The sequence below is a fragment of the Lepidochelys olivacea genome (genome assembly GCF_965140295.1).
Source record: "Lepidochelys olivacea isolate rLepOli2 genome assembly, chromosome: 2".
NCBI lineage: Eukaryota > Metazoa > Chordata > Testudines > Cheloniidae > Lepidochelys > Lepidochelys olivacea.
In genome coordinates, this window is record NC_140412.1 from 159,478,182 (window position 1) to 159,494,653 (window position 16,472).

At 40.2% G+C, this 16,472-nt stretch overlaps 2 protein-coding genes across 12 annotated transcripts in view; one reads left to right on the forward strand and one right to left on the reverse strand.

Annotated features, from left to right (window-relative positions):
- The window catches only part of ZNF830 (zinc finger protein 830), a 33,723-nt gene extending 23,875 nt beyond the window's left edge, over positions 1–9,848 (forward strand). Inside the window, exons 8-10 of the mRNA XM_084620209.1 lie at positions 555–635; positions 3,896–3,972; positions 6,256–9,848. Coding sequence (XP_084476335.1) covers positions 555–635; positions 3,896–3,972; positions 6,256–6,439 — 342 coding nt within the window. The 3' untranslated portion in view covers positions 6,440–9,848. The remainder of the gene's footprint in view (positions 1–554; positions 636–3,895; positions 3,973–6,255) is intronic.
- LOC311516291 (poly(rC)-binding protein 3-like) overlaps positions 3,110–16,472 on the reverse strand; it is a 723,448-nt gene continuing 710,085 nt past the window's right edge. For 6 of the 11 annotated variants that reach the window (XM_084620197.1, XM_084620201.1, XM_084620203.1 and 3 more), the window contains one exon: positions 14,486–16,472. This exon is cut by the window's right edge and continues 827 nt beyond it. Coding sequence is in view for 2 of the 11 variants with exons in the window: in XM_084620199.1 (XP_084476325.1) it covers positions 3,389–3,449 (61 nt within the window). In the remaining 9 variants the exon portion in view is untranslated. The other 5 variants (XM_084620207.1, XM_084620208.1, XM_084620199.1 and 2 more) reach the window with 4 other exon arrangements.

Here is a 16,472-nt window from a genome sequence, read left to right on the forward strand (position 1 = left end):
CATCAAGCACATGATTCATGTCACAATCTCTGGTGAGAGACCTAATTGAGAGTCATGGGCATTTCTGTTACACTCTTTGATTGTTTGGTTCATTTGCCATTTTTTTTTTTAAAGGCAGATATCTCAAAAACCACTAAGACTGCGGTATACTATTGGACAGATGGTGATTCACAAAATATAATACCATGCAAGTAACTGGACACTGAAAACAGTCAAAAATAGAAGCTATCATATTACCAGATTGGGATGCTGAAAGCAACCTGGCCTAACATCCTGTGCCATCCATTCATGGTCACCTGCTTTCCCTCAATATTGTAATCATACATTTTGTACAGGCAGGTTTTTTCCATCTAGGTCTAGAATCAGATTTTCTTTTCAAAATCATGAAAGATGGCTGTTTGTTCATATGCATTATTTGAGACAAAGCATTTACTTGCTGTCAAAACTTTCTTAGTAAATAGCAGAATATATGTTTTGTTTCTCCTATTGGTTTTAGAACACCAGCGAGAATCATTAGGCAGTTACTAAAGAATTTTGGTTTTCACATTCACTAGGTGCGAAAGGTTGATGCTCCAAAGGATCAGATGGACAAAGAGTGGGACGAATTTCAGAAGGCAATGCGACAAGTCAACACAGTGAGTAGTGGAATCTCTTTATCCCTTCTAAATACAGTACATAATTGGAAAAACAACCATTTCATGCAGCTTGGCAGAGTGAGTGACATACTGTATTTGACGATTGCTTGTCACAATGCAGTGTGCAGTTAAACACACTTTACAGCTGAGCGAAAGGTCCCTGCATTTTACACTCAAGGAAAAGTTAAGTGGAAAGAGCTTTTGATGACAAACCTGTCTAATTAAATACACTAGGCTGGATTTAAGTGAGATAGCAGGCACACCTTGACAGTTTCCCATCTGCAGGCAATGGACCATATTCCTAGCTGCTGCTTCAGAAACATTTAATTTTAAAATCTGAAAATTACCTCTCTCTCTAAACACCTTAATCCCTGTACAAGCTATAAGAGTGTTTGTTTTGTGGTGAATTTAAACTTGACAAACACCCCTAAAGTAGGGAATGTTTTAGAGGAATTTACACAGACCACATCCTGATTGGCCCCAGTTTTTCAATATTCTAATGCCTTACTTCTTAGGGTTGCAGGAAACCTTGTATCAGAGTCCGATTTTACACCTTCCCGATGTACACTGTACAGACATTTTTCAGAGTAGCAGCCGTGTTAGTCTGTATTCGCAAAAAGAAAAGGAGGACTTGTGGCACCTTAGAGACTAACCAATTTATTAGAGCATAAGCTTTCGTGAGCTACAGCTCACTTCCTCAGATGCATATCGTGGAAACTGCAGCAGGCTTTATATATACACAGAGAATATGAAACAATACCTATTCCCACCCCACTGTCCTGCTGGTAATAGCTTATCTAAAGTGATTTCCAGCACAAATCCAGGTTTTCTCACCCTCCACCCCCCCACACAAATTCACTCTCCTGCTGGTGATAGCCCATCCAAAGTGACAACTCTTTACACAATGTGCATGACAATCAAGCTGGGCTATTTCCTGCATAAATCCAGGTTCTCACATCCCCCCACCCCCATACACACACAAACTCACTCTCCTGCTGGTAATAGCTCATCCAAACTGACCACTCTTCAAGTTAAAATCCAAGTTAAACCAGAACATCTGGGGGGGGGGGGTAGGAAAAAACAAGAGGAAACAGGCTACCTTGCATAATGACTTAGCCACTCCAAGTCTCTATTTAAGCCTAAATTAATAGTATCCAATTTGCAAATGAATTCCAATTCAGCAGTTTCTCGCTGGAGTCTGGATTTGAAGTTTTTTTGTTTTAAGATAGCGACCTTCATGTCTGTGATCGCGTGACCAGAGAGATTGAAGTGTTCTCCGACTGGTTTATGAATGTTACAATTCTTGACATCTGATTTGTGTCCATTTATTCTTTTACGTAGAGACTGTCCAGTTTGACCAATGTACATGGCAGAGGGGCATTGCTGGCACATGATGGCATATATCACATTGGTGGATGTGCAGGTGAACGAGCCTCTGATAGTGTGGCTGATGTTATTAGGCCCTGTGATGGTGTCCCCTGAATAGATATGTGGGCACAGTTGGCAACGGGCTTTGTTGCAAGGATAAGTTCCTGGGTTAGTGGTTCTGTTGTGTGGTATGGTAACCACATACCACACAACAGAACCACTAACCCAGGAACTTATCCTTGCAACAAAGCCCGTTGCCAACTGTGCCCACATATCTATTCAGGGGACACCATCACAGGGCCTAATAACATCAGCCACACTATCAGAGGCTCGTTCACCTGCACATCCACCAATGTGATATATGCCATCATGTGCCAGCAATGCCCCTCTGCCATGTACATTGGTCAAACTGGACAGTCTCTACGTAAAAGAATAAATGGACACAAATCAGATGTCAAGAATTGTAACATTCATAAACCAGTCGGAGAACACTTCAATCTCTCTGGTCACGCGATCACAGACATGAAGGTCGCTATCTTAAAACAAAAAAACTTCAAATCCAGACTCCAGCGAGAAACTGCTGAATTGGAATTCATTTGCAAATTGGATACTATTAATTTAGGCTTAAATAGAGACTTGGAGTGGCTAAGTCATTATGCAAGGTAGCCTGTTTCCTCTTGTTTTTTTCTACCCCCCCCCCCCCAGATGTTCTGGTTTAACTTGGATTTTAACTTGAAGAGTGGTCAGTTTGGATGAGCTATTACCAGCAGGAGAGTGAGTTTGTGTGTGTATGGGGGTGGGGGGATGTGAGAACCTGGATTTATGCAGGAAATAGCCCAGCTTGATTGTCATGCACATTGTGTAAAGAGTTGTCACTTTGGATGGGCTATCACCAGCAGGAGAGTGAATTTGTGTGGGGGGGTGGAGGGTGAGAAAACCTGGATTTGTGCTGGAAATCACTTTAGATAAGCTATTACCAGCAGGACAGTGGGGTGGGAATAGGTATTGTTTCATATTCTCTGTGTATATATAAAGCCTGCTGCAGTTTCCACGATATGCATCTGAGGAAGTGAGCTGTAGCTCACGAAAGCTTATGCTCTAATAAATTGGTTAGTCTCTAAGGTGCCACAAGTCCTCCTTTTCTTTGTACAGACATTGTGATAGATACCTGGTATTCTCATTTGCTGCCTTTAATGTTTTTAAACCTTTGAATTGAAAATAATTGATTATAAATAACTGCTAAGAAAACTGGTGCTGAACAATTTATCATTACTCGTTAAAGCAGTACTATAGATAAAGTAAACTTTCATACAAAAACCAATAGTGGATACATTTGGTTATTAACCATTCAAACAATTCTTCAGCATAGGAAGGAATCTTCTCAGTTATGCGTGGACCATTGGTTGCATAGCCTCTCCCAGACATTCAGATTTGAGAAAGTATATGCTGAAAAAAATAACAGGTTAGAAATACATTGGGATCAAGTGGGTATTTTAATACTTCTAACAGGCTTATTGTACATAATTGGTAAATACCAAATGTTGATGTATATGTTCTGTTGCATCTTAGCCTTTCGATGGATGTATTTGGTTTTATATTCTGTTTCAAAACAATATTTAATATTGAACTAAAAAATTCAAAAGAAGGAGCTAGACTAGTTAGGGATTTTGTGTAGCATTTTGTTCTGTCCTTTTCACTGAACTTCAGCCCAAGTCACAAAGACTTTTCCTGTGTGTCCCATTAACATACCTCTTGGAGGAGGGAAGATCTACATAGGATTGTGACTTTGTTACAACATACTTTAATCTCTTGCTTTTAGTTTCCAGTACTGCTCTTTTACTGGAAAGAAAGATTGAATGGGGCTGAACTTATTCACAGCTTTTCTGGTTTAGGTTTCAGAAGCAATAGTGGCAGAAGAGGATGAGGAGGGACGTTTGGATCGTCAGATTGGAGAAATTGATGAGCAGATGTAAGTAGATGGGTCTTTCTCAAACTTTGCTTTCTGATTTCCCCCCTTCCCCCCACCCACCCCTGAGAATGGGTAGACATTTCATCTGTAACCTATCATGGCAATACTTTTAAATATTCACTGATCAAAGTGTTTGAATTTTAAAAACAGTTGGTTTCCTGACAGTAAAACCTTTTAAATAAAATGATTGATTTGGGTGGTAGCATTATACCGGTGTTTACTAAGACAGACTGCACTGAGAGCTCTGAGAACAGTAGGTAAGGGCAGAGCCACCCAGTAAACTACAGGAAGAGATCAAATTTCATTAAACCCTTTGAACAAGGTTCACTTTTTCCCATGCTCCATCTGTGGATTCTGCATCATGTAGCACTCCGGTGAACTGACTATATTTGAGAACCAAACTCTTAAACAATGTTTAGTAGACTGAACAAAAAAATTAGGAACATAATTTTCATATGGAGATTCATGTCTTAATTCTTGGTGACTAACCGGACCCTTGCTTCTCATGACAATTATTTGAAAATGTCTGCTGAATGATAAACCTTATCAGGTGAACCCTCACTAGCTGCAGTGTTCCATTGAAACAGTTGGACACAACTAGTTTAAGCTTCAGCAGGATCAATGAATACAACTTAGTTTGACATTTTATGGTCCTGTAAATCAGTCACTTTGTGTTACATTTACAATTCATGACAAAGCTATTGATTGAAAGGAAAGGACTAGTTTCCAGTTGGATGATTTTTTTTTCGATGAGTGAAAAACTAGCAGCCATCTTTAAGTGAAAAGGAGATGTTCATACTGAAGCAATAGTTAACCAGTGTGGCAGATTTAGCAGCTACTTAAATGGTATTAATGATAATATCCAAGTCAAGTTGCTTTTGGGACTAAAGATACGACTTCAACAGTGATCTTGTAATTCTGGAGAGAGCTTTGACTAAGAGCCTGAAGGTGTTTAAACAGTCCCTTTTACCATCACCATTTAAAATCTCATGATTACGTTGGACCAAATTCAGGAATTTGTAGGTAGCTGCAAAGGTTGTTGCTATTGATAATTTATTTTGTCTGAAGTAGAAGTCCATGTGGCCAGACTTTTAGCTTCATGTTCTATTTAGAACAGCATATTTGAATGCAGGCAATGTTCAAATAGCCCATGAAGCTTTTTGGAAGCTGTTGTATTTTCTAGAGAAACTCTTTAAATGGAGTAGATCCTCAGTGTTAGGTGGAAGTGTCTCCTGTGAAGCACCTTAGACATTTTGTGTTCAATTCCTAAAGCCTGTCTGTGAGTGCGTGTTTCAGTGCGCTTTCAAAATTGGTAATACAACTGAGTGTTGAGAAATGGCCATTGTGGTTCATTCCTCAGCATCAATCCAAAATGGCCTGGTAAAGCTGGTGAAATCCAGTTTTGGGAGTGTAAGGTCAACTGCCTTTTAAAACTGATTGTATTCTAGATCAAATGAAGTATCACAAAGTGCAGGTATGCTTTGAAAGTAACTCTCTACACATGACAGTATGGTGTTCCATGCTTGCCTCTGTGATTAGGATCCAGCTTTAAGCTCTTTTCTCTGTATTGAATCTGCAGGACTAATAGGAGTGAGAAGAAGTAAAAAACATATTGAAATCAAGTAAGCAGATACAATTTAGTATTTGAAGGAACAGATCCTGTTCACTAGTAAGAGTTATCATTTTTACATAGTTATCAGTGTCAAACTGCACTTTAAAGCAAATGCAAAATCTGACGACCAAACACAAGTTCAGAGGCTTACTGTAGCACACATTCTTTAAATGGTGAAGTGCCAGGGCTACACCACCTTGCCAGGCTTCCATTTAAAAGTACTACTTCTGTGTGTCCTAACAGATAGCAATAAAAATCCATGTGCGCCCTTTTCCACCTCAGGTGAAATAACATCTTAGACAAAAATTGAAAAGACTGGTTTGAGCTTTTTTCCTTCTCTACAGAATTTGACCGAGTGGTTTCATATCTTTGATATTTTTGAATCAAATTATCACAGGATTGTGATTTGATCTGTTGTTGCTTTTGACATCTTTGTAAGAAAAGCTATGACCAAGGCACTCTACTTCTTCAGTCTGCTTCCATAGGACTACAGCAAAATGTTAGATAATCATATGGGTCTATTGTGAAAGGCTTATTTGAATTTTAACGTTTGTATGTCTTTCACGTTTTTTGACAGGAGAAGCACTCCCAGTATTGTGGGAAAATCTGTTTGTTTTTTTTAATTTGGCAAAGGCCATAAATGTTAACTAAATGTTTTTATCTTTTTACAGTGAATGTTACCGCCGTGTTGAGCTGCTGCGTAACCGCCAGGATGTAATGAAAGATAAATTTAAGGAAGCCATGAGATTAAGAGCAATCCAGGAGAAAGAGGATGAGGCTATTGGTAGTGAAGATGAAGGAGAATTGCAGGATTTGCTGTCTCAAGATTGGAGAGTGAAAGGGGCTTTGTTGTAGCATTTCAGTGGCATGCTCAATATTCTATTGATCTGTGGTATTACTACTTTTTATCAGAAGTTTTTGTTAAAATATTTATTTTTAAGAAGGATCTTGCAGGTACTAATGAGGTTCACTGTAAAAAGTATCTGAATCTCTGTAGGTCTAAAATGGAATATTATTTTGTGTAAAGGTTGTACATTGTAAATGTTTTACAAGTTTGAATATAACTTTCCTATTAAAATTATTATTGTAATTTCCTACTAAAATGAGCAAGTAATTTTATAGTCAATATAGACTTCTGGGAGTGTAACACAAACTAAGTCAGAGCTATGAGTTGTCCTGTGCTGTAGTTCTTACCAACCAAGATGACAGTGTATAGTGTCCTTTCAGATAGGAAACTCTGCTTTGTCCAGGATGTTTTAGAAATTGCTAGTAAAATACAGTGTCAGTCGTCCAAGGCAGGATCTGTTAGTTTTACTCTTTGATATGTAAATGACCTAAGAATCCAGAAACATTGAGTAACAGATTGTGGACAAATTGTAATACTCTGATCTCCTGCCATGCTACAGTGGCCGTGCATGTTGCAGAAGATTGTGCTGAACTCAATCTGTTTTCATTAATGCGATTACAGACTGGAACATGCCTGAAAACTCTTGAGCAGAGGGATGAAATGGGTAAGCAACTTGGAGCACTGCACTGGAAGCCCAGTTGGCACTGGAAGAATAACTTCAAAATAAACCTGATTTATTTTAGTTGTAAATATTGGAAGCTTTCAAGGGAGGCTTGGAATTCTGTTTTCTTTCAAGTGTGCAAATGGGTAAATAACATTTTAAAGTTAAGAACCAGAGAACAGGACAAAATTGAGTTAACACAAAAGGGGAGCAAGGAATTTACTGAAATTCCGTATGTCCTGGCTAAATTAGAGACAGATTCTATTTTTTAAGAATCATATGCTCTTTTGAGCTTTGCAAGCCCTAAAAGCCCTCAAATGTACTGAGCTAGCAGGAACTTCTGAAAATCTGAATGGACTTTTCTGTTTGGTCCCGAGAAGTAGAGTTGTGGAAAGTCTGCTTATTTTTTTAACCTCCGGTTTTGTAAAAGGTTTGTGTTTGGGGTTATATTACAAGGTAGGTTTGGAGAGGAAGTAAAAAAGGAATAGTGAATAAATTTACCACACAATTAATTCAAGCCAGTCTGGGCACAGGTTATATCTACTGCTCACCAGAGTGTTTCTTTCAGGGAAAAACTGTTGTTGCTCACTCAAGGTAGGTGTCACTTTTGTAGCATCTTTTACAATGAACATTCTGTGTGAGAACTGTTTCTCTTGATTCTCTTGACCCTACTTTACTTCTGCTACTTTACATATTCCCAATATTCCAGCTATGTGATTATAATAAAGTTGTGAAAAGTAAAATTCATACAATCCTTAACAGAACAGAGGATCACTGTATTCTGACCACATATACTGGTCTGCATTCGTGATATTTTTTGCTCAGTAAGTACAAAAAACAAGCACAACCAATACTTTAAAAAAAATTTTCAAGTCTAACTTTGCAACTAATCTCTCATGGGTAATATCCAGAAATTTGGCAAGAATGGTTTCCATGTGTCACTGACTTATAAACAGAAACATTCAAAAACTATATTAGAACAAATCTTGAACAGATTGGCAAGTTACTAATTTAATTGGCGAAGAATAAACATGGCAGTGTATTAATACTTTGAATTTCAGTATTACTGGATGCATATCATAGTGCAATGAGTGAAATAGTGAGAGTAGCTCCCCTCTTGTTTAGGAATGAAAGTTCCTGCTCAGAAAGATGGAGGCAATGGGAATATTTGTTGAATGACTGGCAGTCTTGCTATTTTCTGTAAGTACAGTTTCCTTCATTTTCCATAAATTCTGGACAGTGTCTGATGTACAGTTTTTTCCCACTGCATACTCTTTCCACCCCACTAGTCCCACCGCCCCACTAGTCCACCAAGGAGAGCTGCACAGACTCTTAATTCTGATATTATCTCACCCACCTTGTCTCTATTATCTTTTATTGAACCAACTTCTGTTTGGTGAGAGACACAAGCTTTTGAGTTTACAAAGAGCTCTTCTTTAGGTCTGGGAAACCTAATCAGAGTGTCAAAGTTAAATAGAAGGTGGAACAGATTGTTTAGCATAAATAGTTAACACACATTTCAAGGGACCATTGAAAGGTTAACTATTTATGCTAAATAATCTGTTCCACCTCATACTTGACTGTGATACTCTAAGGGCTGGTCAGCACTACAGTTAGGTTGACATAAGGTGCCTTGCGTTGACCTAACGCTAATTGTTTACTACACTAAAATGTAGCTCCCACTGGTGTAACTTGCCCACTACATCAATTTAGGCCTTGTCTACACACTACTCCAGCTATGTGGATAAAGTAGCTGAAGATGACGTAGCTTAGGTCAACTTACTGGGGTGTACACCGTGCTGCATTGACGGGAGACACTCGCCTGTCGACTTAATTTTGTTCTGGTGGAGAACCAGAGTTAACTGGAGAGTGCTCTGTGGTCGATGTAGTGGGTCTCCACTAGACCCGCTAAATCGACCCCTGCTGCACCGATTGCAGCAGCATCAATCCCCAGTAAGTGTATTGATATGGCATGAATAACCGCACCTCCATGAGAGGGGTAGAGCTTACGGCAATGTAGTTAAGTTGATGCAGTCTCAGTGTAGTCACTGCGTTGCTTACATCAACTTGCTGCCTTTCAGTAGCTGTGCCACAATGACCCACAGTGACAGTTAAATCGGTGCAAGGGCTCCTGGTGAGGACGTGCACCACCAACCCAAGAAGAGTAGTGTGGACGTGCAAACGTGATTTAATTACTGCAGTGGCTGTACTCCAACATAATTTAGGTTGACTTGACTTCACTCTCCCGAACCTGAAGAAGAGCTCTGTGTAGCTCAAAAGCCTGTCTCTCTCACCAACAGAAGTTGGTTCAATAAAAGATATTACCTCCTCTCTGTAATATCCTGGGACCAACATGGGTACAACACTGCATAATTCTAATACTTGGCAGAAGTAGGCTGAAGCCAACACACCAGTTTCTTGTGTTTAGACAACCAGAAACTTATGTATGTCCTGTTTAGCTCTCTCAGTGGGGGGTCTAGTATGTTTCCAAGGACTGATTTGATTAAGGGCCTGTCTTGTCATTGGTCTTAATGTTCTGATCAGAGAAAGTGGAACAGACATGGCTGATTCTAAGGACAGCCTGCATAGAGCAACATGGATGTACACTTCATTTTTATAACTGAAATTATATTGCATGTCTAACTTTATAATTTTGTGGGCTTCAGTTCTCTTCATTTTTTGTGCATGTTTGAAGAATATTTCTTTTTTACTGTATGTACAAGGAATGGGGAAGGGAAATGAGCATTAAAAATACAGCTGGCAAAGTCTCTATCATCTTCGTGATTGTTTAATTGGGGGAAGCTCGAGAGTCAGTATTTACCTTTGGAATCAGAATACTACTGCATCTTAATGCAATCTTTTTAATTCTTTTAGAATAGACCTACTTTCCTATCCTTGTTAGCTGTCAGAACTAGAACAGATTTGTGCACTTAGACCAAGTACATTAACTAAACAAATTGTCGTCTTTTGGGTATTATGAATGCTTGGCAAGCATGTCCAGTGAGCCAAAGGACTGTCCTAACTAATCCCTCTTTGTTTCTTAGAGGAGGAAATTCATGCAACATTAAGTAACCGATAATGAACCAATCAATAGCATCATGCATATTGCTGAGAAACTGAAATTACTGCTGCATTTGACAGCATTGAGTCCTATTGATAGTCCCTTTAAGAATGAAAATGGGCCAGTATGTCTTTTTCTTGAAAGGACAGTCTCTTAAGAGCTCCATCATTCATAGAAACAATTGCCCCAGAAGACACAATTTTCAAGGAGAATAATGGGACAAGAGAAGTTGTCCAGTACTTCAGCTCTTACTCAGGAAGCTTCTAGAAAAGGTCTGTTGTGGTGATGTTAACAGTGACCTCTAGAACTGGAATTTTTATCTATTAGTGTGCCAGCAAGGCAGGACTCAAACCTCCTTTTTAGCAGAGCCTAGTATCAAAAGTGGCCTTGCACAAACAGGAACTTAAAATCAGCCACACTGAACAATTTATCATTACTCGTTAAAGCAGTACTATAGATAAGTAAACTTTCATACAAAAACCAATAGTGGATACATTAGGTTATTAACCATTCAAACAATTACCACTTCAAGGCCACTTGTGCAAGAAAACATGCTATTCAACTTCTAAGACAAGCTCATTAGTTTTTAAATTAGTCTGGATTTCAAACTTCAGGCTTCTCACGTTTGTAGTTTGAATGGGTAACTCTTGCTTTGTAGTCTCAAAAGAAGAGGGGAGATTTTCAAAGGTGCTGATTGGAGTCCCACTGAAAGTCAATTAGAGTAGTGTGTCTAGCACCCCAGGGTGTCTCAAAACATCTACAGGGAGGTTTTCAAACAAGGCAAACTTACAGATGTTTGGGAGTGAAAAATGAGCACAGTGCTATCTTCAGAATCAGGAAGACTCATCTTGGTGAGTTTGTCTCAACTTCTCCCATTTTCATAGGCAGGAGGAGGCCGTGGGTAGCTGTCACAAGCCAGTCTACATAGCAAGAGTTGGCAATTTTGACACAAAAAACTTCCTTAATTTAAATACGGGCACTGACTGAAACCTACCCAAAAACACAGGAGCCTGGGCATCAACCTGCCCACCACAAATAAAAGGCCTGTGCTGTCCATGCCCAAATTTGAAGGTTGTCATTCCAGGTCTATTTGGTATTTCTAACTGGATGCTGAGACCAGTAAGCTCCTTCCCGCTTGCTGAGCTACAACAAAAGCTACCAAAAAGCAGCCCTAAATTACTTTCACTGTACTTGAGTATTGTGCCTTTTGAGACCTAGCATCATGAGTCATGCTCTAGCTGACAGCCTTTGCGATTCAGAGCTGAAAAATGCTCTGTAGAAGCTATGCATTAATACACAGGGCACGGCCCAGTGGGGGATTTCTTTTAACAAGTCACGGGATGGGGTGCAGAAGCTGACGCCAACAGCGGGTGGTCTGTTCCCGTGAACATTCTTTGCGCCCATGAACGTATGCACAGCAGAAAGAGGCGAGTTGGCCCCGCATAGTTCCGTTTTCGGTTTAGCGAGGGAACGAACCTCCACTGCTGCTTGACCTAATTTAGACGACTTATAATGACAGTATTTTGGTAAACGGAACCTGCAGGATTAGTGCAGCCTAGAGTGTTTTACCAAAAAAAAAAAAAAAAATCCAAACGTTGGCAATGTAAATTATTCCTCTGTGTCAACGCCCCACCAGCCACATCCCTTGCCCACAAGTGCATTCACCTCATTAAAGCAGATTTCAGTGCACCTTTTGCAAGGATCTTGTGTCCATGGTTTTATATTGCTGCATCTGACCAGTTTGCCTTTCTCTGTGTGTGTTTGTGTGGGAGGGGATGGGCTCCCCTTCTCCCACTTGCGGTTTGCTGCCCCCCCCCCCAACCTTTTGTGTGATGTCATCACTCCCACACTATTTTGTCTGGCCTAGACTGTAAACTCTGTGGGGCAGCTCTCAGGGCTTTCTTTGCCAGCAAAGCACCATACACGCTGATGCTGTCTCGATAACATCCCTAGGCTAATTTGTCTGGTCACGCCATTGCCTTGGCTGAAATCAAGCCTCACGTGCCTCTTTTGGTTACTGCAACAGCTTGCCTCTGGGCCCGCCCCAAGGCCCAGCACGCTGGACTGTGCGTGCTGCTGCTCGCTTTGCGTTACCCATGCACAAGTGTGACCACATAACCCTTCCTTCTCAGACAATTCCACTAGCTTCGACTGCATTTTCAACAGCTAGCCAGAATTTCTCCTCGTTTTGAAAAACCTGCCAGGATCGGTCCCCTGCTTTTCACCAACTCAGCCCGTCTCCTCTCCAGCCACGCTCCCCACAGCGCCCACCACTGGTTTCGCACAGCCCACTGTGGAGAGCGCCTGCCCTTTGGAACAGACTCCCTGTAGCTTTCCACTTCGTCAAACCTGCTCTTGGTTTTAAGCTCGCTTGTGAGCCCTTGCTTAGGCTGCTTTATTTCTCATTCTAGTCCCCCCACTCTTCTGTAAGTGTCTTTGTTAAGGGGCTTGGGAAGAGTTTGTATGAAGACCGTCATACAAATGCAAACGCCTGATGGCTCATACCTAGTACTACAACTGACAGCAAGACAGTCCTCGCCCACTCAGCATTTAACACTGCCGCTATGTACTTATAGGCACTAATACCATGCTGCAGGTCAGGAGAAATGTCAGTGGCACTTGAAAAAACAAGAACTTGGAGGTCATTTCCAGTAAAGAAACTACAACTTGCCTTATTTAAAGCATAAAATTAGTTACAATAAGTCTTAACGTAACAAACATTTTATCAGGGACTTCAACATGTACCTACAGGTTTGAAAGCATAGCTGTGGCTAGCTCCACTAAGGCAGCACCTTGATACCTTTTCAAGGCACTGAGTCAGAAACATGCATCTTATGGGCCTGCTCTTGCAACGCTAACCGCCTTCAGGAAGAGTCCTTGCCTGAGCTAGGGGTTCTGGGATTCTTCAGCTGAGTTGGATATAGACTGGTTCATATTACTTGCATGCGCTGCAAAACCACAGCGTCACCAAGGGTATCACAACGTATGAAAAGGTTGCAAATGCCCTACAGGAGAGGTGGCCAGCGTGCAGCCCACAAAGTTAGCCAATGCTCCTGGTTACTCCTATCTTTAATATAAAGGCATAGCCCATCATGGAGGCTACAGGTGTCAGTTTGCAGCACTCCATCAGATCCAAACAGGACACTGGATGAGTCAAGGACCTTTGCATGACGCAATCAGTAGTTTCTATGGGCCAAGCCTCCGTATGAAAGACGAGGTTAACTACATATTTTTGATTGACTATGGCCCTTGGATTGCTGGCATAGTTCCAATGCAGTCCTTGGGTGGATAAAGTTTGGGCATCTCTGCCCCCCAAAGCAATGTGCAGTGTTGTAAGCAATAGAGGCATGAAACCAACAAAGGCCATTCAGACTCAGTACCTGGCTGTGTTTGCTTTTCTTCCCTGGCTGATCAAAAATCAATCCTGGTCTTAAATGAGAAATAGGGGTGGGGAGTGGTTCTTTAAATCTCATTATTATGGGCCAAATTCTGCCACCTCCAGTCCTTCTGAGTAGTAATTTACCCCACTCGAAGACCGATTAAATCCACATGGGATTAGTTGCCGAGTAAAACACTACCCAATATAACCTGTGACAGAGCTTGGTCCCATGTAGTCATGTCTGTAAATGCTTTAAAAAATCAGCCACCAGGATCGTCTAGTGGCCTGTTTGATGTTGCTGATACTGCAGTTTGTTATGCTGCTACCGAAAGAGCACTGGGGCCTTACATGTGATGAGATTAACCCTTTAATCCTTGATGCAAACAAGCCATTTGTCTATGAGATTATTTTGAGAAGCCATTTCTAAACGAGACAATTGTCAACCTGATTACCAAAGAACGCATTTAGAGCAACACAAAAGTTGTATGCAAAAAGCTACCATGTGGTTTTAAAGCAGGAAAAAAATTTATTTATAAAAAAGTCTTCTTTAATTTACCGCCAAGTCTATCGTTGAATACAGTGAGTTAGAACACTAACAGCCCATGCTCTTATACAGACTAGGCAAAGCATGAACATCAACAAAAATTAACTCCCCCAAAATTTGCTCGACAGTATGAGCCACAACAGTGTTAAAGTGGAACAGTAATGAAAGCAACACAAGAGTTAGGAAGCACAGTTGCTTAAAGAGTAAAAGTAGTATTTATTTTGATGTCTCAGAATAATAAGAAAGTTAGAAATGGCAGAAATTCCACTGTAGATTAGTCCATAGAAATCATTGTCTCATGGGGCTTTGGAAAAGTCCTGTCTGGTGGCTAATGTACTAGGGCAAGATGAGATACATTACAGAGCCCCCAGGCCAGTAACTTCTGAAGACAGCCTAAAATGTAGGAACAAAAATGAGGAGAAAAAGAAAAAAAAGAAAAAAAAATCTTCTCACCATTAAAAAAATTACACTTGAGTACAACCAGCATAGAAGAGCATTTCAATGCAGGCAAGTTTTCTCACATTCTTTTACTTCAGTTATTAAAACAGTTACAATAGTCCAGAACAATTTTACAGCAGTTTTCTAGAGCTGTTAAATATCTGAGGTACCATGACATTTGTTCCAGTTTTTCCTTCATTATATACAAACAGCCCCCCCGCCCCCACTTTTGATAAGTGAAAACTGTAACGACAGTTCTACAAATGGTTACAGTGACAAAACTTAGCGCAAAGGTACGAAGGTGGAGAAAAGCCTATAAAATACAGAAATGACAAAGAATACTGAAATAGTACTTAGCCCTATACAATAACAACACACTTTTAAATACCATGGTTTAAAAAGTATTGCATTTGCATTCTGTGTTTTTAGTTTATATTAAAATGCACTGAATACAGTTCAATTCGTTAAAGCTTTGTGTCCAAGGAGTGCAAAGTGGATGAACATGGCAGGCTAATGGGATTTTGAATTTTGAAGTTGTGAGGAAAACAATATTGCGTTACTTAGCCAGTGCTATGCAACATAACTTAAAAATAAGGTGAATGGACAAACAGGAAATGCCATTAAAAACTAGTTCCAACAGCTAGCAACCAGCTAGTACATCTCCCAGCTACTTTCAGTTTGCTTGCAACTATTTTTCCTTTCTGAGTAAACTTGCTTACTGGCTGGCATCCAATCAATGTGACAACCTTCCAACAACATTTGCTATGAAATAGCTTGTACGTGTATTTAATTTTTAAATGCCTGTTTTCTAATGATAACTTACACTGTGAAATGAGTTGCCAAGCTTTTAAACTGGAATGTATTTAGGATTTGTACAATAACCTTAGTAAACCTTAGCCAATGCATGTTGGCCAAGGCGGCCATGTGACCCTGCTCCCTTGAAAAAGTCAATGGGTGTTTTTTTATTGATTTCCGTGGGACGATGATCTGGGCCCTAAATTACCTGGGGTATATTTTCAGCCAAGATGATACCTGGCTGTGGGAGTGTATCTTTGGGCCTGCAAAACAAACTGGGGGCACAAATCTGAGTCCTTGCCCCTCTGATTTGTACCCATAATTAGATACTTAGAGGTGCATGTATTTGGAGTTGCACCTTCAGGTCATAAGCAGGAGCAAAATATATGGGGGCAAATTGTGCATACAAAAGGGAGCCTGCCCTCCTGAAAATGTCCTCATGAAAGTACGTTATCCTTCACTAGTATCCTAAATTAAGAAGAACCATTGTGCCCTGTAAATATCCTGTAGAAACAGATCGGTTAGGTGAGTACTGAGACTTGGCTGATACATTAGTGTGGCTATAAGGATGGCACATAGAAGATTTGAAAGCTTGTTAAAATTACCTCATGTTACCACTTAATATTTTTCTTCCTTTAGTTTTTTTTCTCTATCTTTCCGTTCTGTTAAGAGTCTCTCAGTGCATCAAGATTCATACACATGGGTGATCCATGACTATATGCATGTATGTATTAGAATAATATTTGGTATTCTTTTTAGCTTCATTATCTAGTAAGATGTAAGTTCCAAGCAGGTTAATACAAGTCTCAATGCTTTGTGAAGTTTAGCAGAATGACCGCTAGAGGTCAGGCATGCATGGGCATTTCCTTTCAGAGACGCATGGTGCTTTCTAGCTGTGAGCCTGTCAAAATGTTCATGAAGACAAATGTCAAATTTGAAGGATACAGCAACTGAGAAGTAGTCTCACAGTTGAAGGGATCCCTTCAAAGGGATATAAATACTGACGTGCTAGGCAGTAATTACTAACTATTTCTAATGCCAAAGACGTTTGTCAAACAAGCTTGAGTCTTAGGTATCGGGTTTTTTTCCTTTGTGAAGGCCCCAATTCTGTCCTTGCTGACACCCATGCACCAAGTGTAAATCAGGACAGAACGTAGCCCTGA